Source organism: Hyperolius riggenbachi, chromosome 10, assembly GCF_040937935.1.
Source record: "Hyperolius riggenbachi isolate aHypRig1 chromosome 10, aHypRig1.pri, whole genome shotgun sequence".
Classification (NCBI taxonomy): domain Eukaryota; kingdom Metazoa; phylum Chordata; class Amphibia; order Anura; family Hyperoliidae; genus Hyperolius; species Hyperolius riggenbachi.
The window spans coordinates 224,369,237-224,393,041 of record NC_090655.1 but is presented as its reverse complement, the minus strand read 5'-3'; the positions used below and the strand labels follow the sequence as shown (position 1 = coordinate 224,393,041).

At 44.2% G+C, this 23,805-nt stretch overlaps 1 protein-coding gene and 1 pseudogene across 3 annotated transcripts in view; both read right to left on the bottom strand.

The window, feature by feature from the left end:
* The window catches only part of LOC137534624 (NACHT, LRR and PYD domains-containing protein 3-like), a 155,669-nt gene that overhangs the window by 31,067 nt on the left and 100,797 nt on the right, over nucleotides 1-23,805 (bottom strand). For all 3 annotated transcript variants that reach the window (XM_068256216.1, XM_068256215.1, XM_068256218.1), the window contains exons 7-10: nucleotides 13,318-13,485; nucleotides 7,370-7,540; nucleotides 5,825-5,992; nucleotides 3,893-4,063 (exon numbers count right to left, since the gene is read on the bottom strand). In XM_068256216.1, coding sequence (XP_068112317.1) covers nucleotides 3,893-4,063; nucleotides 5,825-5,992; nucleotides 7,370-7,540; nucleotides 13,318-13,485 — 678 coding nt within the window. The remainder of the gene's footprint in view (nucleotides 1-3,892; nucleotides 4,064-5,824; nucleotides 5,993-7,369; nucleotides 7,541-13,317; nucleotides 13,486-23,805) is intronic.
* LOC137535799 (fructose-bisphosphate aldolase C-like) lies at nucleotides 21,377-23,514 on the bottom strand (annotated as a pseudogene).

Sequence of the window (23,805 nt, the reverse complement as noted above, 5' to 3'; positions counted from 1 at the left end):
CCGACTCATCAACCAACTTGGTTGCAAAGAGTATATCGAGTACCGTCCTGACCCCCCATTTGTTGCGGTATCCTGTTATACAGATTCACCACATCGATGGAGGCCAGATTATCACCATCTCGCCATTCCGTTTGTTCAAGTATCTGGAGGACATGCATTGTGTCCTTCAAAAACGAGGGAATGTGGTTCAACAGGGGACGGAGGGCATGGTCCAGATACTTAGAGAGGGGCTCTGTTACTGAGCCCCTCCCCAAGACAATGGGCCAGCCGGGGGGATCCACCAGGGACTTGTGTACCTTAGGCGAAAAATAAATAACCGGCTTCTTTGGGAATGGTTGGTACAGGTCCTCTCCTAATTTCGGGCTTAAAAAACCCCCTTGTACCCCAAACCTCAATAAACCTCTCAATTTCTGCTGATACACGAATGTGGGATCCGACTTTAACCTAACATAGGTGGAGGGATCATTAAGCTGCCTCATTGCTTCGTTAACATACTTCTCAGTAGACAATACAAAAATTTTATTTATGAGGCGCTCACTTCTTCATTTAGACCCATTGAGTTATACTCCTGTTTGCCTGATGAAGCAGGACCACACCTGCGAAACGCGTTGCACTAAGTGGAGTTAAATAAAATTGTTGTATTTTGTGACTCATTTGAGTTTTATATTTGAGGGAGCAGGGCCGGCCTTAGGTTTCACAGCGCCCTGAGCGAAACCTGATTTTTGAATTCCCCCCCCCCCCCCCCTCATCCTCTTCGCACGTGCACACGAACACACACACAATTCACCTTTTCTCCTGAGTTACCTCCTTGGACAGCAGTTCCCAACCTTTTTGACATTGTGACACATCACCCCAAATGACACCCTCCGTGACACTTCACATGGAAAAATTACTATTAATAACCACAAATGGATGGAAAGATTGCATTATCATGATTATACTTAAAAATGAAGGCTAGAACCTTTCAGGAATATTAATAAAAACAATCAGTGGGACAGTTAGGGGCCCTCTCCATTTGGAATGATAGCACAGCACCAACAATTTTCACCACGCATTATAGCCACAGTGCACACCCCTGCCCCCCTAAAAAAACGCCCTCAGACTCAGTATAGGTAGGTAGCCAGGTATAGGTGCCCCCAGTGTAGGATCTCCTGCGTAGGTGCCCTCAATATAGGAAATTAGGTGAAGGTCTCCCCCCCCCCCCCCCCATAGGTAGCCAGGCGTAGATTCTTCCAGCATAGGTAACAAGGTGTTGATGCCCTCAGTATAGGTCCCCAGGCATAGGTACCTCCAGTATAGGTAGCCAGGTGTTGGTGCCCTCAGTAAAGGTAGCCAGCTATTGGAGCCCCCAGTATAGTAAGTCAGGTATAGTTGCCCTCATTATAGGTAGCCAGCTATAGGTGCCCCCTTGGAAGCTGGCGCCCTGAGCGACCGCACCAGTCGCTCAGGTCAAAGGCAGGCTATGCGAGGGAGGTAAGTCCACCTGAACATCCCCCTCTTTTAGATGGTTTTTAAACGTTTTTATTCTACTCTGGCGCCTCTGTACACCAAGCCTTGGTGAAATCTTGAGTCCACCCTCGGTGGAGGGGTGCTACCCCGTTTCCTATCTACAGAGAGCAACATCTTAAAAACCTGAGTAGGGTCAGGTTCTAATACTCCCCACCTGCACTTGAAGTGGTTGCCTATGGGTAACCCATGTTTGTGAGTATATTTAAATATTTTGCTTTAAACCACAACCAACTTAACAATACTACACCATATTGGGCTCTCGATTTCTCTTTGTTCTTCCAAGCATTTGGTACAAACAATTTCCTTTCCGGACATTTCCACTGCTCTGTGATTATGTCCTTCAAGGACTAGTGGACAGAAAAAATCCTTCCCTTATACTGGGCCAAAGTTGCATAAATTTGAACTTGCACTGAATATTCCTGCTGAATTTCTTTAATCTGTTCAGTGGAATATACTGCTTTCAAAAGTTCTGGGTTAAACAGGAATCTGGGTGTTTTATTCACCTCTTGTTCTGAATCACCCTCTGATCTTTGAGGTTCCTCTTCCCCTGAAAGAAACTGATTCCTCCTCCTCTTATTCATCCATATCAGTTCCCCCCAGAACTGAACTACTAGAAATATGCACCTGCTCAATAGGTGGCCTATCCTGTATTTCAGTTGAGGGACCTGCAACGTGTTCAGATAAGGGTAGCAAAGGAGCAGGCATCAGAACAGGTTCAGGATTGCTTGAAACTGCCAAGAGACTCTTTAATCTCTTTTCTGACAGAAATCATAACTGTTTTAATCACACTGTCGGATTCTGCAGCTACAATAGTCTTAATGCAAGCTTGACAAAGGGATTTGTTATAGTCAGATGGCATTTTAGAGTTACACTGACAACACCTCTTTGATCTAATTCGATCTGAACCTGATTTAGAGTCAGTTTTCTATCAGGTAGCGGGTACAAAAATAGGAAAGGCAGAAAGAAAAGGAGATAAAAACACAGATAATGAAAATACTTCATATAAGTATACTGCTGTGTTTCTCCTATTCATATCATACAGGATTGCAGAATGCTGTCACCGGTACTGAAGTGTCCTGTGTTTTGCTGGTTGTTGCCGCTGGTGCCGCTGCAGCTGAAGCTGAAGGAGCTGCCGGGGCCGGAATTGCCTGCGGGGCTACATTTTGCTGGAGCCGTCTGCTGCTTTCCCTCCCCCTGACCCTCCATGGCGGCGGCGTGCGGCTAGGATGCCAGGAGCATCTCACTGCGCTTCCTGGTCCTTCTCACTTCCGCTCTCATCACTTCAGGGTACTCGCGCATGCGCAGTGCGCACTTATAGACGCCGATTCGGCAGTTTAGTAAAAGTGCAGTCTCGCAGCGAGCCTAAGAGAGCGGGCTGGGTCCTTGATCCTGCATGGAAAGGGAATAGAGGGACCCCCTTAAAACTGACTTTGCTTTAAATACTCGCCCTTGTCCCCAGCGAAGCCAGCACAAACCTTTTACCACAACTTAGTGGTACAGAAAGGTAAAGTACAAAAAAATAAAGAAAAAAAAAGTTTCTAAAAGAAAAAAACTGGGAGCTTCTCTTCCAAGGTGTTTCCGGGATGGAAACACAATGACACTGAGGAGCCAGGGGAGGTGGGGGCTATTAATACTCTTCTTTACTTGTTTCAGGTGTTTCCACTGATTGGATGGGCGGAGCCCATATCTCCATTGTTTCGTATGACCGCTGGAGAAAACAGGAATTGGAGATCGGATTTCCACAAAATACAGTGTTATTGCAACTTCATAACTTTAGCCCAATCACAGAACCCCGAAGCATTGAACCAATCAGAGAATGTGGAGTCATCTCAGAAGTATTTGGCCAATCACAGAATGCAAAAAATTACCAAAAAAGACTTATCGTAAATCGAAACTTGAAAAGCGGAAAGCAGAAATTGGAAATCCGCAAAATCTGTAACTGGCATGGGTGGAAATCAAAATTTCTGTGGAATCGGAAATCTTCATTTCCGACCATTCCTACTAGTGGCCTACATTTCACCACATATTTCTGTCCATGTGACCTGATATGTAGCTGTTTCATAATCATTACATACCCATAGGCTATGAGAAAGAGTGTGCTGTGGCTTTTTCATCCACTTTACCTTGTCTACACCAGAGATGCCCACACTTTCTCAGCTTGCAAGCGACTTAAAAAAATTACGAATTGAAAATGATCTACCATGTAGAATCTGCCGACAGATGCAAGCCACACCTGCAGCACATGCAAATCTCTCAGGCGGACAGTGTGGGATCTACCCAAAAGTCCTTTTCGATCTACCGGTAGATCACAGTCTACGCAATGGGCACCCCTGGGTCTGAAGGACCTTGCACAGATGTTTTACTCTAGGTTTGCAATACTTACCTCAGATCCTGTAAGACACAGCCTGGGTGTCTGATAGCCTCACACAGATGTTTCATACCAGAATCCAACAAACGATTTTCTGTAAGGCGCAGTTCTCGCAGGGATCGACTTGAAATGATCACAGCACCGAGATCAATACAACTGGCTGAGGTTAGGCTGCAATTCTTCAATCTGCAGAATGATTAAAAAAAAAAAAAAAAACATCTAAATGTGTAATAGCATAACTATTGAAACATTAGCTGTAGCTTAACTAAAAATAGTTTTTGCATACTCTGCTATTTCAGGTTTGTGATGCTGTTTTTGTCTGTGCTTTGGTACATCTCACCATCTTGCCTGACCCTAATTTGCCCATTCAATGCTAACTTCCATTCCTCATAGACATAACCTCCCATACCTAATGTTTTCTCGTTCCTGATGCTGAACCGTAACCTCACCTAAGATGTTCACCCCTCTCTAAAGCCCAACCCTAAAGTCCTCCTTAATATCCCCTTCTTGATAATGCTCCCTTCCTATATTAATTATTGTAGATTGTACCCGCATATGTGTCCATGTAAAATAAGTGTCTGGTACTCGTACTTTGTGCTGGATCATGCGGTAAAGTATTTTGATAGACTATCAGTAATGTTACTGATATTTTACTTTCTTCTTCCCTAACATATTTCTCATGCTAACCTTCCCTAAACTTACCTACTCCTAACACACACCTTCCCTCACCTACACCTAACACTAACCCCCTTACCTATGTCTAATGCTAACCCCCCATACGGCACCCAAAGAACACCGAGCACCACTTACTTACCCCTGATGCTATCTCTGCACGTATCTGAAGATTGGCTACATGATACCTGAACTCTGGACAGTGCTAGGTGACCCTTGCCCCTGCCTCCACCATTACCGGTTTAGCTACATAACAGCCAGATTCCATTGTCCAAATTACAGTCGCACCACTATAGTTGCACATTGCATTGTTCTCTATGGCGGCACCCAATTTATTATTATTTTTATTTAGCATTTATATAGCGCCGATATCTTCAGCAGCCCTGTACAGAGTGTATTGTCTTGTCACTTAACTGTCCCTCAGAGGGGCTCACAATCTAATCCTTACCATAGTCCTATGTCTATGTATGTATCGTGTAGTGTATGTATCGTAGTCTAGTGCCAATTTAGGAAGAAGCCAATTAACTTATCTGTATATTTTTGGAATATGGGAGGAAACCATAGTGCCTGGAGGAAACCCACTCAGACACAAGGAGAAAATACAAACTCTATGCAGATAGTGCTCCGGCTGGGATTCAAACCGGGGACCCAGCGCTGCAAGGCAATTGTGCTAACCGGTACGCCACAGTGCTGCCCAAAATTTACCTGCTTCTCCCAGGAGAGGGTATTGTGGCTCTATCTCCCCATTGCCATAGGCTCAGGTGGTTACTTTAAGTCCTCCAACACCAAAGGGAATGGAGATACATTAATAAAGAAAAGAAAGGATTACAGAAATGTTGAGGTAGAGGTATTGTCCACTGGAGTCCTTGAGATCTAAAACCACTAATATTTTGTAGCAGGCTGGAAAGAACCAAAGTTCTTTCCAAGTTCCACTACTAAAAAAAATATGCAAACAACAATTTTGCCTTCCAAAAACAGGTTATTTCAAACTATTTAGCTTTATATAATCAAAGCATACTCCCATAATGAATCACTTTAGGGCCTTGATAGAATATGCAAATTACGTTTTTCAATACAAAAATCCTAGTGTTTCAGGTTCTCAATGACATCACTGTTTACTCTATATTATCTCCCGCATCTTTCATAAGCATTGGTCGGCCAACTTGGCTTATCTGCCCCAAAAAAAGTCATCACCATTTTCCCAAAATAGGGGGACTGATTTTATTTTGGACAACTTTGCCTGGTCAAAGTCTGCTTCTAAGGGCACCAGCTTACCTGAGCTCCTGCAGGACACAGCGTGGGTGTTTGAGTCCCTCACAGAGAAGTTTTAATCCAGAATCCTGCAGGTTATTAGATGATAAATCAAGTACTATCAGTGATGAGCTTGCTACAATGTCCGAGAGAATTTCACAACAGGCTGAGGGAATGCCGCAGTCCTCCAAGCTGAGGAGAAAGGGGGTCAGTCAGCTCTATTCCAAAATAATACCTTTTGTCTTCTTATAGATCAGTAGACTCAAGTTGCACTATGATAACAATCCTACTGTTCCTATGGTGTGTATAAACACAATTTTGACTGTGTAATTTTAATACTTCCACGTAGTATGATGGCTTACAAGTTTTGAATACTATGAGCAGATTGTGCAGGGAAGCTCTCATACTACATGGAAGACGTAAAACTGGCCAGTCATTGGTCAATGAAAATTGGATGTATGTGCCAGGCTTAAATTAAACACTTATCTACAAAGAGGGAAGCCTGAGGCTCTGGATCCTTCAGAGGCTTCCCGTGTCTTCATTACTACCACCTCTGTCCGGGACCCTTTTGAAGATTGCTTCTGTGTTCGTTTTCATGCACTAGAGTGTCTGTGCTGCACCTGCGCAAGCCCAGAGCCGCTTGTGGATGAGCAGATCCGACTTACTGTGCAGGTGCAGCAGTACTAGCGCTGCGTAATATGTTGGCGCTTTATAAATACAATAAATAATAATAATACTCATGCAGGTGCAGTACAGCCGTGCTTCGAGCATGAAGAGGAGAGGAGCAAGGCCATGCTACATACCTGATAACCTCTTTTCAGATATGTTCCAGGAGTCTGCGCGTGTCAACAGTGGGGGCCAGAACAGAAGGACGAGGGAAGCATCTGCAGGACCCAGAGGCTTGCCTCTTCTTGGGTAAGTATCTTATTTTTTTTTAATAGTGATTCAAGTACACTTAAAGATATACCTCCAGCTTTGAACTGACATGGACATATATAAAGCCCAGGCATTCAGCAACTTCTCTATAACTTAACAGTTCCAGCATGGACAAATCAACCCCCCTCCCTTGCCAGGACATTTTTGTTTTTATTTTGCAGTCATTTAACGTAACTTTTTTTAAATTAATTTTTAAGTGTAGCCAATTAAGTTTGGTGTATCATATAAAGAATTACCAAACACATATAGTTCACATGTTTGGAGGCCACATATGGCATAGACCAAGGAAAGTGGAACAATAATGGGCCTAATTAGCACAAAAAAAAGTCTGAAATCTTTGAAAGTAGGATAATGGAAATAGAAATTTTGATGTACAAAACAAAACAAAATCAGTGCACACCAACACACTATAAAGGTCAAATGTAATTTGAGGTAAGAAGCCTACAAGGTGCTTCTTGTTACTGAAAACTGAAGCCGTGGCAAAAAGCCTATTCAAAGCTCCCACCAGGGCTCCCTATTGATCCACCAAGTGGACCAATGAGAATCCTCCTCAGAATATTGCCTGGATTGGTTAGGCCATTAAACAGAAGTCTTATTCTGAAATAACTCTACAAACTATAATATTAATCTCACTTCAGGTCCTTTAGGGTACTGCCTGGATGACTGAGGCCTTCACAGAGGAGTTTAATTCCATAGTCCTCCAGTTTATTCTTTGACAAATCCAGTACAGTAAGAGATCGGTTTGTCATCATTAAAGAACGAAGGTCTGCACAGCAGAATGACGTCAAACCACACTGGCGCAGTCTGTAGAAACAAGATATGAAGACATCACAGTGCCATTCCATGTGTAACATCATCTTCTGTCAACTACAACTAAAATACAACGCAACACCAACTTACCTTGCACAAGGCACAACAAAAATGCTAGTGGTTGCTCTCATCATATCTCAACTAGAATACTGCTAACACCCTACTGTGTAGCCCAACAGGAAACACTGTAGATTGGCACCATTCCAAACCAACCTGTAGTCCCGTGCAAGACAGAAACAGCCCTCCTCAGATGTAGCGCTACTGTGTCATTCTCTTCACTGGCTGCCTATCACACAAAGGACATGGTTCCTGACCCCTCACAAAATGCAAAATAACCTTCACATAGCCTCCAAAACAATCTCTATTTTAAAAATTAAAGCGTTCCTGAGCTGACATGTGACATAATGAGACGTAGATCCATACTGTATAGTACTAGTGCTTCTAATAACTTGAGGTCTGAGGTCCCTTTTTTCATGGAAAGAGTTTATAAACCAGTGTTACTAACTATGCAAACAAGGCACTTGAACACCAGTCAAATTCAGGTCTGGCTTTCCTGAAAAGTAAATAAAAGCCAAAACCCTTCTATTTAGCAGAAGAAACACAGATGATGATACTATAGGGCTAAAATGTACATTGAGATATTCATTCTTTTGTTTTGCAGCTAAGTAAAGCAGAGTTTAACCTCCTTGCAACCGCCTAACACCAATTTGCGGTCGCAAGGTGGCTCCCCTAGGACCACGTAACGCTGATTGGCATCAAGTCCTGGGGGTGGAGATTGCAGTGGATTGCGCGCACCGATGCGCGCATCCCCGCTTAAGTGAGGGAGCTCTGCTCCATCAACAGTCCACCAGTGGCGATCACCACTATCACACTGTTAGATGGTGAAACTGCCGCCTATTTACACTGTACAGTGCTGATATCTACTGCAGCACTGTACTGTGGACAGCCGTGTCACTCGACTGTCCCCTGGGGAGACTCCGATCGTGATCCCCTCTCATAGGCTGATGCCTATGAGAAGGAATCACCCTGATTGGCTTTGGCTGGTGGGGGGAGGGAACTACTAACAATTATAAATAAAAAAATGTATAACCCCCCCCCCCACGCAAATAAATAAAAATAAATAAACATAACAGCAGTGATCAGAGCCCACCAACAGAAAGCTCTGTTGGTGGGCAGAAGGGGGGAAGATTCATTTGTGTGCTCAGTAGTATGGCTCTGAGGCAAGCTGTTAAAGCTGCAGAGCACTATTTTGAAAACAATTGCCTGGTCACTAGGGGGTGTAAGCCTGTGGTCCTTAGGTGGTTAATTCAGCCTTACATCTGGAAATATGCCTGAAGAAGGGGACTAGATCCTTGCATTATTTAACTTTATCAGTTAGCCATTAAAAGGTATTACTTTTACAAGACTTTGTTTTTTTCTATCTACATATAATTCAGCCTTAGAAATTCATCCCTTAACCACTTCAGCCTACAGCCCATTTTACCTTAAAGGGATACTGTAGGGGGTCGGGGGAAAATGAGCTGAACTTACCCGGGGCTTCTAATGGTCCCCCGCAGACATCCTGTGTTGGCGCAGCCACTCACCGATGCTCCGGCCCCGCCTCCAGTTCACTTCTGGAATTTCTGACTTTAAAGTCAGAAAACCACTGCGCCTGCACGCCCGTGTCCTCGTTCCCGCTGATGTCACCAGGAGTGTACTGCGCAGACACAGACCATACTGTGCCTGCGCTGTGCGCTCTTGATGACATCAGCGGGATCGAGGACATGGCAACGCAGGCGCAGTGGTTTCAGACTTTAAGGTCTGAAATTCCAGAAGTGAACCGGAGGCGGGGCCGGAGCATCGGTGAGTGGCTGCGTCAACACAGGATGTCTGCAGGGGACCGTTAGAAGCCCCGGGTAAGTTCAACTCATTTTCCCCTGACCCCCCTACAGTATCCCTTTAAAGATAATCTGTACTCTAAAATTCTTGCAATAAAAAGCATACCATTCTATTCATTATGTTCTCCTGGGCCCCTCTGTGCTGTTTCTGCCACTCCCTGCTGCAATCCTGGCTTGTAATTGCCAGTTTTAGTATAACTTCTACCTATCACAGCAGAGCAGCACATTCCTGCCTGAGGCAACAAAGCTGACAAAGGAAAGAAAATTAGAGGATATAACAGAGATAATACAGCCACTGTGCAACTAGGAAAGGCTGCAGTAAGACAGACCAGATTAGAACAGGTATAGGAATTTATGGGATAGAAGAAATAAGGCTGAACATTTTGTTAGAGTCAAGAGCCATTTTTACCTGTCAGCGCACCTCCCACTTGGCAATAACTTAATCACTGTTTCTCACATGTGAATGATCTATATCTTGTTTTTTTGGTCAAAAAACAAAAACAAAAACACTCATTTTATTTGCCCATTTAATTTTTCCAATTACGTTCCTAGTACAATGAATGGTGGCGCTGCAATATTTGGAAGTAAAGGCTTTTCTGTTTTGCGTTTTTTTTTGGGTGTCTGGTCAATCGCAAGCTGAAATAACAGTAAAATACCCTCATGACATACATATTAAACACTTAAGGACCACAGGAATACACCCCCTAGTGACCAGGCTATTTTTTTACAATTCAATGCTCTGCAGCTCTAACAGCTCTCCGCAGAGCCATACAACTTAGCACACAAATGAATTTCCCTTCCTTTTCTTGTTACCAGAGCTTTCTTTTGGTGGCATCTGATCGCTGCTGCAGGCTATTTGTTTTTATTAATTTATTTGTCCCTTTTTTATAAATAAATTTGACTATTTTTCTTTCTATCCCCTCCCTCCCCCGAGAACCAATCAGGGCGATCCTTTCTCATAGGCATCAGCCTATGAGAGGTGACAGCCAAGTGACAGGGCTGTCCCCAGTACATCGCTCCATTATATTGCAGTGTTGTACAATCAAACCAAATGGCATTTTTTTTTTTTTAGTGGAGCTCCGTCATGCCATCACGCATGCACGATCCCCACTAATCTCCTCCCCCAGGACTTGAAGTCTTTTCGCATTAGGCGGTCCTGGGGGAGTCACTCTGCAGCTGCCAATCAGTGTTAGGCAGTTGAAGAGTGGTTAAAAAAAAGTTGAGTCCCTAAGGCAACTATTAAAGGAGTTTTTTTTTTACTTTTATTTTATTTTCATATTATGTGATTGTTTGGTAACTGGGGTGGGGGCTTTGGAATTGATTCATTGTATTATTTTTTTTCTAATTAAAATTGTGTGGTGTGTGTAATTTTACTTTTCGCCACTGAATGGCGCTGGAAACACTCCCCTGGTTTTCCAGGAAGTGTTTAACTTAATTCTTTTACTTTCAGCTAGTTACATATTTATGAATGGACATGGCCCCTGATCGGGGTCATGCACATTAACTCCAGGCACTGCGATTGGTTCCCTTCCCCAATCACTGCTATGGAAATGCAGGGGTCACGTACCTGCCGCTATAATACTGGATGCATTTACGCTCCCTTATAGCCCACAGCGCTTTTGTCCAGATAACCTTAAAGGGACACTGTAGGGGGGTCAGGGGAAAATGAGTTGAAGTTACCCGGGGCTTCTGATGGTCCCCCACAGACATCCTGTGGCTGCGCAGCCACTCCCCAATGCTCCGGCCCTGCCTCTGGTTCACTTCTGGAATTTCAGACTTTAAAGTCTGAAAACCAATGCGCCTGCGTTGCCGTCTCCTCACTCCCGCTGATGTCACCAGGGGCGTACTGCGCAGGCCCAGTATGGTCTGTGCCTGCGCCGTGTGCTCCTGGTGACATCAGGGGAAGCGAGGACATGGCAACGCAGGCGCAGTGGTTTTCAGACTTTAAAGTCTGAAATTCCAGAAGTGAACCTGAGGCGGGGCCGGAGCTTCGGTGAGTGGCTGCGCAGCCACAGGATGTCTGTGGGGCACCATTAGAAGCCTCGGGTAACTTCAACTCATTTCCTCCCTGCTGTAATTTCTCACCCTGCTTACGCTAGTCACTTCCAGTGTTGCTTGCAAATTTTCACCAAAGTTATTTTATTATTGAAAATAATATTTTCGATTCAGAGAAAATTTTCAATTGGTCAAAGAAAACACATTTACAAAAAAATTTTTTTACATGAAATATCATGAAAAGTGTGAAATCATTTATTTTTAGTGTGAAAATTTTTAAAAAGTGCCCAAAAAAATACAATCTTAAAAAATGATTTTCAATGGTATTTTTCACTGAAAGTCAAACGAATTTCGTGAAAATGAATGTGAAAAGAATATTGGCATTTTTGATCATCATCACTGGTCACTTTATCCTACACCTGCATTCAGGAATTCTTACAAGGTACTTCCCTTCTCTGGAACTTCCTTCCACTATGGGTTCAGCGGCAGCTCTTGTCAACCTGCAGGATCCTCAGGTACAACTTGAAAAATCATCTCTTCAGGGAAGCAAGTAATCTGACCTAGGCTATGTTATCCAGTCACTGACCCAACCTCTTTTGCTTATTTGGGTAATCACTTATAGCCGGTTTCCACTGAGCTTATAATAATAATGCGAGTATGCATCCGAATCCCTGTAGCCATGCCATGTATGGCTATAGGGATCCACATGCGTGCAGCTAAACTGCAGCATGCTGTCCAGAATTGCACGGGCATGCGCTTCAGATCGACAGGATAGGCAGCAATTCCCTGCATCCGATCTGCAGATTCGGGTCGCATTCACGTCTAGTGGAAATAGGCCTTTATAGCTTACAAAGAGATTCTGCCTCCATTTTCCTTGTTCTTTCATTCCATTAGACTGCAAGCTCACAGGATCAGTGTCCTCTTTCCTTTTCCATTGCTGCTTCTGCCTTGCCTTATCTGTTATGTATTCCCTACAGAGTGTGCTGTTAGTCTGTTATCTGTACAGGTAGTCCCCGACTTACGAGTGCCCGACTTACGAACGACCCGCCAATACGAACGGCATGGATTCTGTTTCCATGGGAACAAGTAAACATTTTTTTTTTAAATTGGACTTGTAGTTTGAGAAAATCGATTTTTGAAAAATTCTAAGAAAAAAAATGGCTTTTAAACTTGTATAAGCAGGTAGGCCTGGTGCACATCAAAAACCGCTAGCAGATCCGCAAAATGCTAGCAGACGCTTTTTTTTTAAACGCTTTTTCTTCTTTTTCTGTAGCGTTTCAGCTAGCGTTTTGCGGTTTTGTGTAGCGGTTTTGGTGTAGTAGATTTCATATATTGTTACAGTAAAGCTGTTACTGAACAGCTTCTGTAACAAAAACGCCGGCAAAACCGCTCTGAACAGGCGTTTTTCAGAGCGGTTTGCGTTTTTCCTATACTTAACATTGAGGCAGAAACGCATCCGCAATCCAAAAAATGCCTCACCCCGGGAGTATGCGTTTCTACAAAACGCCTCCTGCTCTGGTGTGAACCACCCCATTGAGATACATTGACCAAGCGTATCCGCATCCACAAGCGGCTGCAGAAACGCTGAAAAAGCCGCTCGGTGTGCATCAGCCCTTACAGAGGATAGAGGTGGCACAGAGGGGGACACTGGAGGCACAGGGGGGCACAGAGGAGGTACAGGGGAGAGAGATGGCACAGTGTTCCGACTTAAGAACAGATTCAAATTAAGAATGAACCTACAGTCCCTATCTCGTTCGTTAACCGGGTATTACCTGTATTACAATTGTTTGTACCATGTAGTTGTATGTAGAGTTTGCTTGCACCACTGTAATTGTAAAGTGTGACATCATATTTAGAGTTTATCTAAGATAATTATAGAATTTATGATATAATTCTCACCTCAGCTCCTGCAGGACACACTCTTTCTGCTTCAACCCCTTACACAGAGCTTTTATGCCCAATTCCTGCAGATAATTCAGGGACAGGTTCAGTTTAACCAGCGACTGGTTTGCGACAATGATGTGGAGCTGATCACAACAGGAGGCATTCAGATAACATTCATGAAACCTGCAGAATCACAAAGACATGCTACATTTACTGAGATATGAGGGGGTATCAACTTTTTGTTTTAATTATCAACTGGAAGTTATTATGGTATATTGATGAATTTTTGTCAGTGTCCCTAAGTGCATGATGTTGAGAAAATCTGCTCATTATATCATTTATTTTACAGATTGTGCCAAAAGTTACTAAAGTGTGAAAAAAAAGTGTGAAAGATTGAAACTCGCAGTGTGATAAAGTTCCTACATTTTAAAGTTCATAGTGCCCGACCCAAAAAATCCTCTTCATCCTGTTCCAATATAACATCATGCCGTGTTTGTTTCTGGAGAGGGGTTAGCAAACGGGGAACCCAGCGTGCAGACATCTTAGACATGTGCAGGTCATGGTGAATAATTCTCCACACACTACCGTAAACTGAGGCCAGTTTCATTCATGATCATTTGGATGGTTGTTTGTCTTTCAGGATTAAACACTGCACTTTCTTCACTATGGGCTGGTGCACACCAGAGCGGTTCTGAAGCGCTTTTTCAAATGCTTGCAGGGGGAAAACCGCTTGGCTAATGAAAGTGAATGGGATGGTACACACCAGAGCGGTTCGTTTTTGCCACAAACGCAACCTCAGGGGCTGCAGCATTTTTTAGATTTCTGAGGCGTTTCTGCCTCAATGTTAAAGTATAGGAAAGTGGGAAACAGCTCAGAAAAACACTAGATCAGAGTGGTTTTCCAGGCGTTTTTGTTACAGAAGCTTTTCAGTGAATTCCACCCAAGGACCGCCACCACTCTGTGTATTTAATAGCTCTTTAAAGTTTTATTAGCATCAATACGATAGCAACAACAGACGCGGTTTCGGCCCCCATGGGCCTTTTTCAAGTTGCATAGATTGTTGCTATCATATTGATGCTAATAAAACTTTAAAGAGCTATTAAATAAACAGAGTGGTGCCGGTCCTTGGGTGGAATTCAGTGTTGTGACCCCTTGGTACTGGGGTGAGGACCGTGGCACACGTTTCAACATTGGAGCCATTGCTGGTGCTCCTGGGCACTTGTAAGAAGCTGTTCAGTAACAGCTTTACTGTAACAATATTTGTAAACTGCTACACAACAACGCTCCAAAAAATGGTAGGCATGTTTAGAAAACATTTCGCTCTGAAATCTGCTTCAAAAACCTCTAGCGTTTTGCAGATCTGCTAGAGGTTTTTGGTTTGCACTGGGCCTATTTCAGCATCGTCCGACAAAGATGGTCTTCCTGGTCTTGGCTAGTCTGTGACGGATATGTGACCACTCTGGAAATTCCTTTTCCACCTCTTAAAAGTGTCATAAAATGGACAATTGTTTCCATAAACTGCCTTCTTCTCATCATGAATTTTCAGGCACTATTGCCCTTAGGGATGCTCATTTGGATTCTGCGGAAATGCAATTTCTAAATTTCCGATCGGAAATTGCATTTGGCCATTGAAATTCGGGAATCGGTAGTGCAAGCGGATCTTTGAGGAAATTGCGAATATTTCCACCAACTTTAACATCAATTTTCTCAAAAACTACAAGGTCTTTTTAAAAGATTTTTTTCCCTCTTGTTCCTACTTTTCTGCTTAACATTCTCAGAAAATGTGGTGTTTCTAGCACTTATGGGGGATTTGCTATTAGCCTCTAAAGTCGGCATCATACCGCATAGCGGTTCCAATGTGGATTTTCGTGGTAATTTCTGCCGATTTTAGCATCGATTTTCTCACTAAAATGCCAAAAATTTGCATTAGACAAGACAAGCTTTTCTCCTGGCGGACTCAACGCGCCAGAGCAGCAGCCACTAGGGCGCTATAGGCTGTTAGGGAGACTTGCCAAAGGTCTCCTACTGAATAGGTGCTGGCTTACTGAACAGGCAGAGCCAAGATTTGAACCCTGGTCTCCTGTGTCAGAGCCGCCAACTTTAGAAGTTTTAGAAATTTTCAGGGAATGTTGTTAAGCAGGCAAATGAAAAGAAGAGAAAAAAATATTTCAGAAAGACTTTGTCGTTTTTGAGAAAATCAATGTTAATGTCAGCAGACATTTCAGCGAAAATCCACATTGGAACCGCTATGCGGTATGATGCCATCTTTAGAGGTTAATAGCAAAGCACCCATAGGTGCTAGAACCACCAAATTTTCAGGGAATGTTAAGCAGAAAAGTCAGAACAAGGAAGAAAAAAAATCTTTCAAAAAGACCTTGCAGTTTTTGAGAAATTGGATGTTTAAGTCGGTGGAAATTTCCGTGATTTCCGTGAAGATTTCCGCGAAAATCCGCCTACCGCACTTGCATTACCGATCTCCGAATTTCGATGGGAAATGCAATATCCGATCTGAAATTTGGAAATTGCATTTCCGCGGAATCCGAACCAGCATCCCTAAGGGCAATAGTGCCTGAAAATTCATGATGAGAGGAAGGCAGTTTATGGAAACAATTGTTCATTTTATGACACTTTTGAGATTTTCAGGGAATGTTAAGCAGACAAGGGGGAACAAGAGGGAAAAAAATATTTCAAAAAGACCTTGTAGTTTGAGAAAATTAATGTTAAAGTCGGCGGAAATTACCGCGAAAATCCACATCAGAAAGCGGAAATCATTAGTGGAAAGCGGAATCGGTAGCGGTAACGGTAATTGGCAATGGCGTAATGCGTATTTTCGGCAGAAGCGGAAATTGGTATTTCCGACCATCCCTACTTTCAAATACAGGAACTTTATCATGCATGGAGCAACAATCTTTTCCATCTCACTCTTTACTTACTTCTGGCACAATCTGTAAAAGAAATACAATGAGCAGATTTTTAAATATCATGTACTTTTAATTTTGTAAAATTGTAAATTTCAATCAACACACCATAATCATTTCCGGTTGCTAATTTTTTTTTTTGGTACATCAGTTGCATACAGATAAAGACTAACATATTTTCACAATATGCACAGCAGTTAAAGAGACTCTGAAGCGAGAATAAATCTCGCTTCAGAGCTCATAGTTAGCAGGGGCATGTGTGCCCCTGCTAAAACGCTGCTATCCCGTGGCTAAACGGGGGTCCCTTCACCCCCAAACCCACCCCCGCAAGACTTGGTCGTCAACTTGGTCGTGAATTTTTTCTTCCTGGAGGCAGGGCTAACAGCTGCAGCCCTGCATCTAGTCGCGTCTATCAGACGCGCATCGCCGCCTCTCCCCCGCCCCTCTCAGTGAAGGAAGACTGAGAGGGGCGGGGGAGAGGCGGAGGTACGCGTCTGATAGACGCGCGGGAGGCAGGGCTGCGGCGGTTAGCCCTGTCCCAATGCGGAAGAGCTCCCCGGCTGTACGGAGGGGATTTGGGGGTGAAGGGACCCCCGTTAAGCCGCGGGATAGCTGCGTTTTAGCAGGGGCACGCATGCCCCTGCTATCTATGAGGTCTGAAGTGAGATTTATTCTCGCTTCAGACTCTCTTTAAGTTAAACTTCCTTTAGTTTTAAGGGTTTTTTTGTACTTCAATGCCATCCAAATAACCTTCCCAGAGTTATAGATAGCGCACAACCACTCAATCTATGGATTGCACAAAGTGTAAGACCTGTTATGGAACGGTGATGAGACTGGGGGTTATTGGAGGGAGTTGTCAGACACCACAAGAGGAGTACACTGTGTCTGGAATATGCAGGGCAGCAGGTGAATTATACCGGTGTACTAAATTGGTGAATCTGTCTGCCTTGTAAGAATCTATCCTTTCCTGTCCAGCACAGGTCACTCTTGCCTATGTTTAAAAGGATTAAACCACATCAAAAGATTGATCATTTACTCCCTTTTCTCTCTAGGCCAGAGGTCCTCAAACTGGGTGCCGGGGCACCCTGGTGCGCCGTCAACACTTCCCAAATCCCAGTCATGTGCATAAAATCCTCTGCAGGATGTCACAATCCTGCTCTGCCCTGTGTTATCAGATGCAGGCTGGCTGTGCCTACACGTGCAGAGTGCCAGCGAGCCTGAGTTAGAGGCCTGCGTGGGTCCAATTTTTTATACCCGCACCCGACCCACAGCCCCGCTACCCGACCTTCTTTTTCCATTTTCTTCTAAAGTACACATTTAAAGCAACATTGGGGAGCTGTAAAGTAAATAAAACCTTTTTTTTATTCACAAACCAAACCCAAAGAGTTTTTTTACTCTTATTTAAATCAATAAAAAACACGAGAAGTAACAGTCCTGCTCAAACAACAAGTAGCAGAGCAGAGCACCCACATCCCTGTCCCTGTATGCTGTAGGCTGCTCGTCATCTACAGTGTAGATTCTACACTACATCTAGTGGAAGTGTCCCCTCTATCACAGGCCCCCAAGTGGCCAGACCGCTAAAAAACCTTCCAATGTATTTCAACCCACAGAATGGTCAACCTCTTGGACGCAATCAATGAGCTGAAACAGCTGGAATTTGGCCGCAGACAGGCTAGAAGGGAGCTTGCGAGTTACAGTAACATAGACTGCACACTATTTCAGAGTACAAAGCTGCCACCACCTCTGTAAAGGACAGAGGACCTAACCTCACTGGTTCTAACACCTGCAAATAAAAACAGTTAAACACACTAATCTGGCTATAAGGAACAGTAGCAGCGACTCTTCAGAAAGCTAGGATTCATTCTGTGTGGCTGAATAGTATGTGTACCTGAGAAATAAATGACTTTAGAAGTCTTTATTTATAAATGCAATATAAATAATTAATATATACAGAAAACATTAAAAGTAAGAAATAAACAATGATAACCCAGTGAAAATAAAAAGGAAAAGAAATAAACGAATACTTAAGTTCAGATGAAATATGTCCCTTTGGGGAAATCTGAGCACATGGAAAGTCTTTTTTTTCCGGGTCAGAGTTAATTCAAGGTGGCCGCTAGCTCGGTCCTCAAGCTAGCAGCATGCACTCATGACCGTGTTAAAGCGGAATATAACCCTGCATTTCAACTTTGCTCTAAAACATTATTTACAGTATATTATATGCAACCAGCATTTTTTTTTTTACTAGACCAGCATTGGAAGGGTTACACAGGGCTTTAAAGTCCCTAGAGATTTCTGCAACCGAATCCGAACTTGAGTTAGATACTTTTTGTTTACAAATATGTGTTTATTATGACTCATCTCTCTCACTGAGAAGGAGCTTGGAGGACAGCCAAAGAGATGTATCTATTGATAAACAGTTACACACTAACTAAATAGAATGTAACCATCTGAATGTCTGCACGGAACTTAAAACCTCTGTGTTTAACCCTTCCAATGCTGGTCTAGTAAAAAAAAAATGCTTTTTGCATATAATATGCTGTAAATAATGTTTTAGAGCAAAGTTGAAATGCAGGGTTATATTCCGCTTTAAGATGAAGGACTGGGGTGGAGTTCCAGTCAAGTCCTTTTGAAGGACTCAGATTTTTGGGTGGGATCTCAGGGTCAGCTCCTGGGCTGGACTGGGTGTTAGTTATCTTTTGGGTGGGACGTTTGAGTCCAACAAATATTACATTTCCTATATTTCCTCTCACGCTCGTTGCACACAAATAATTGTCATATTCTATGAATCTGTGACTATTATTATGATATCAAACATTGCTACCATGGAATGTCCAGTTCCTGAGAAGTTCAATAAGTTGTTCACTTATCAAAAAGGAGAAGGCACTCAACTGGCTTTTCAACTTGCATTTATCGAATCAATAAGCAGTTACACAAGTTTAATAAGTTGGTCTTGGCTTACCCCTATGCCTCAATATTAATATCAAAATGTTCAGCAAGATGCCACAAACCAAATTATTCAACTTCCATAACTATTCTAAGTATGGTATTCTTTAAACAACAAAAATGATACATTGCATCTATTTCCAATCTGACCCCAGCGGAGTCAGCATGTCTGGTCTCCTGCCATGTCAAAGGCATGGCGTAGTGGTTAGCTCTCTCGCCTTGCAGCGCTGGGTCTCTGGTTCGAATCCCAGCCAGGGCACTATCTGCAATGAGTTTGTATGTTCTCTCCGTGTCTGCGTGGGTTTCCTCCGGGCACTCCGGTTTCCTCCCACATCCCAAAAACATACGGATAAGTTAATTGGCTCCCCCTAAATTGGCCCTAGACTACAGTACTTACACTACATAATATAGACATATGGCAATGGTAGGGATTAGATTGTGAGCTCCTTTGAGGGACAGTTAGTGACAAGATATATATACACTGTACAGCGCTGCGTAATATGTCGGCGCTATATAAATACTAAATAAAAATAATAATAATAATAATTGTTGGCTTCCTCTACTGACAAGATAGACATTGGTTGCTGCTGCTGGCAGAGCCTTTCACACCCCGGTGTCATTGGCCATGAAAGAACTCCTTTTGAGCCAGTTAATTGAAAGCAAACATTGCCTTATCAGAGACAAACATATTCCTTTAAAAGAAGGCTCTATCAGCTACAAAAAAAGGAGAGAGACCCCAAGGCTCTGCAGTCTGCTAGGACTACACATCCATATTGGATTGTCCCTTTAATCACAATCGGTGCAAAAAAACGATTGCGTTTTTTCATGGCTTTACCGTGACACCCCCCCCCCCCCCCGGCCACTGCAACGCACACTTGGAGACGTAGTACATTAATGAAATCACAGGAGATGTAGGCACATTAATGTACTACATCTCCTAGCATGCATTGTGGTGGCCAGGGCAACACTTCCACCGCTGCAGCTATGAGTTGCAAGGAATAGACACTGTGTCCAGGCTCATATAAATAATTTTCAGATTTAAGGGTGCATATACACACACACAATCTTGATCCTCCACCCCGTCACGCTGCTACCCACCACCCCTCATTCTGCTGCCCACCACCCCTTCACTCTGCTAACCACCACCCCCTCACTCTCCCGCCCACCACCCCTTCACTCTGCTGCCCACCACCACCTCAGTCTGCTGCCCACCACCCCCTCACTCTGCTGCCCACCAACTGCTTCACTCTACCACTCACCACCCCCTCACTCTGCTGCCCACCAACCCCTCACTATGCTGCCACCACCCCCTCACTCTGCTGCCCATAAACCCCTCATTCTGCTGCCCACCACCACCTCATTCTGCTGCCCACCACCCCCTCACTCTGCTGCCCACCACTCCCTCACTCTGCTGCCCACCACCCCCTCACTCTGCTTCCCACCAACCCCTTCACTCTGCCACCCACCAGCCCCTCATGCTGCTGCCCACCACCCCCTCACTATGCTGCCACCACCCCCTCACTCTGCTTCCCACCAACCCCTTCACTCTGCCACCCACCACCCCCTCATGCTGCTGCCCACCACCCCCTCACTATGCTGCCACCACCCCCTCACTCTGCTTCCCACCAACCCCTTCACTCTGCCACTCACCACCCCTTCACTCTGCTGCCCACCAACCCCTCATTCTGCTGCCCACCACTCCTTTACTCTGCGACCCACCACCACCTCACTCTGCTGCCCACCACCCCCTCACTATGCTACTCACCACTCCCTCACTCTGCTTCCCACCACCCCATTTTAATACATGTGACTGGCAGGGCAGCTGTGGCACCCCTCAATATGGCACCCGTTTTTGTCAAGGGTTACCTTGAAAAAATGTTACAGTCATAAAGGGTACCTTGACCTGGAAAAGTTTGAGAACCCCTGTTCTAGGCTTTATAGCTGAAAAGTATTAAAAAGAAGAGATCTAATAGTAAAATAGGAAACGTGACCAAATCACATTACAATGTGAAAATTTGCTGGACCTCAGTCGTTCTACTCAACATCCACAAGCCATCACAGCACGAGTCAGGCTCATGTTGAGTAACAGTACAGGGAGGCACTGGGCAGGGAATGGCTGTGGTTATTCCAGGCTTTGTCTGCAAAGGGATGTCCACATGAATGCCGATTGTATTATGAGGAGAGCAGAGTGGAGGTGTTCTGCAGGTCAGTACTCATTGAAACCGATAAGCTTGGTAGGCGCAATTGGCAACATACCGGGACTGACCGGCTGCCCCTGAGCCATCACCGATGCGCTCATACTTTCCACGGGCTGCAAGACTATTTGCCTCTGTACATTTCAAGAACTCCTCTGCGGCTCTGCTCTCATTGTATCTCTTTCCATGCTATGCATTCAGAACAGAGGCCTGCAGGGCACTCCAATAGAAGAAGGTGAGGGCCCAGGGCTTTAGCAGAGTACAGGTATTGATTGCATTCAAGTTAATGGTGGCTTCTTCTTCACTCTGTCCACCAGACAGGAAGGTGACACCTGAGAGCAGGGGAACAGTACAGCAAAGAACATTCACAGTTGCCATAGCAATCTCTCCTGAAGTATTTTTTAGGGCAAGCATGGCCAGCAGTTACCATGTTTGGCTTCAGGAGTGTCCCCTAAAGATACACATGGTGATTGCTTAGGGCCTTTTAGCAAGCAGCAAGAAACGTCTCAGTGACATACTGGCAATGTTTCAGGTCATGGTCTCCATCAGGAAGAATCTCTGGCTCCACAATGGGAACAATACCATTCTGCTGGCAGATGCTGGCATAGCGAGCAAGGACATTTGCATTCTCCATGATGGCTAGAGAGGAAGGGGAATGCTCGCAAATCTTAAGTACACATCTCCAGTGGCGTAGCAATTGGGGGTGCAGAGGTAGAGACCACATCAGGGCCCTTGGGCTAGAGGGGCCCCATGGGGCCTACTCTCAACTACAGTAATAGCTCTTTCTTGGTCCTGTGCTTCTAATAATCACTTCTAAAGATGCTTTGATTAGTAGTGGTCATTAACACACTGCTTCCCATCCACTTCTTGCACCTCTGACACTGTGGTAGTCCTCCTTGATTGTTTTTTGTGTACCGTGTCAGTTGTTATGTATAGAGTGCTTGAGGGGCTCCAATGTAAAACTTGCATTGGGGCCCACAGCTTTTTAGCTATGCCACTGCACATTTCCACTTTGCAAAATCTACGCCATTCTTCTTATATTGAGCACAATGCTCTGACAACCCATCCAGACCTTGTGTTGTGGCTTCACCATCAGTGCCAGCAAGGGGAACAACCCCTTTGTCCACTATAATTCCTACAACAATGCCTTTATCCTTGATAATTTTCACAAAGTTGGTGCCACAGTCTGCCTGCTGGTACATGGTCTCATGGAAGTAATATGTACGAACAGAGGCGCCAAGCAGAGTAAAACAATGTTCTAAAAATGATAAAAAGAGGGAAGTCGAGGTGGACTTAACTCCCTCTGGTAGTGGACATATACTGAAATGCAGAGTAAAAAATATACAATTTATTCACAGCTCCATAAAATCGCAACGCGTTTCGCGGTCAACAATCCCGCTTCATCAGGCAGTACAGGAGCATATAAAACTGGTTCAGGTCCATAAAGCGTGTGAGGCGCTCACACGCTTTATGGACCTGAACCAGTTTTATATGCTCCTGTACTGCCTGATGAAGCGGGATTGTTGACCGCGAAACGCGTTGCGATTTTATGGAGCTGTGAATAAATTGTATATTTTTTACTCTGCATTTGAGTATATGTCCACTACCAGAGGGAGGTAAGTCCACCTCGACTTCCCTCTTTTTATCATTTTTAGAACATTGTTTTACTCTGCTTGGCGCCTCTGTTCGTACATATTACAGCACGATTAAGTCCACCCCTGGTGGAGGGGTTCTTTCCCCATTTTCCTATTTACAGAGAGCGACTTTTATACCTGAGTGGGGTCAGGTACTAATACTCCCCACCTGCCTGTCAAGTGGTTACCTGATGGTAACCCACCTTTGTGAGTATAAGAACCTTTGACTTTACATTATATATTGAGCTTACCAGACAATATTGCACTATTGGGCTCTTGGTGTCCTCTGTTTTGTTTTTACATGGTCTCATGGAAGAAGATGACACCACCAATACAAGAATGCTGACGGTACAAATACCTGTTTTCCTGTGTTCTCTACCCCAATGCCAACAAAACGTTGGGCCATGCTCCCCACAGACTCATCAGCAGCCAAGTTACCCTTTCCTCGGGCTACAATCTTTTGGGAAATATCAGACAACTTCTTCTTCTGCGCCACATCAGCACTGGGTATTGGTGAGGCATCCTGGAATGTCTGTGATGTATCCGGTAGATGGATGCTGCTATGTCCCGTGTAGGCTGATTCTGCTGCAGAGCTACATGACTTTTAACTTTTTAACTATGTAACTGTCAGGTTAGCTGCTCCCAGCCCCTCCTCCTGAGTTTCCTGTTTGCATACTAAGTAGTAGCAGATTTGCATATGATTTGCATCTGAATTGAATGCAAAGTGTGCAGAAAATCTATTTAGGTGCTGCACACTGAGCTGGCGGTCATTTCAGATGCAGCCTTAGTGGTATGCGCTGGCGTTCTCCTCGC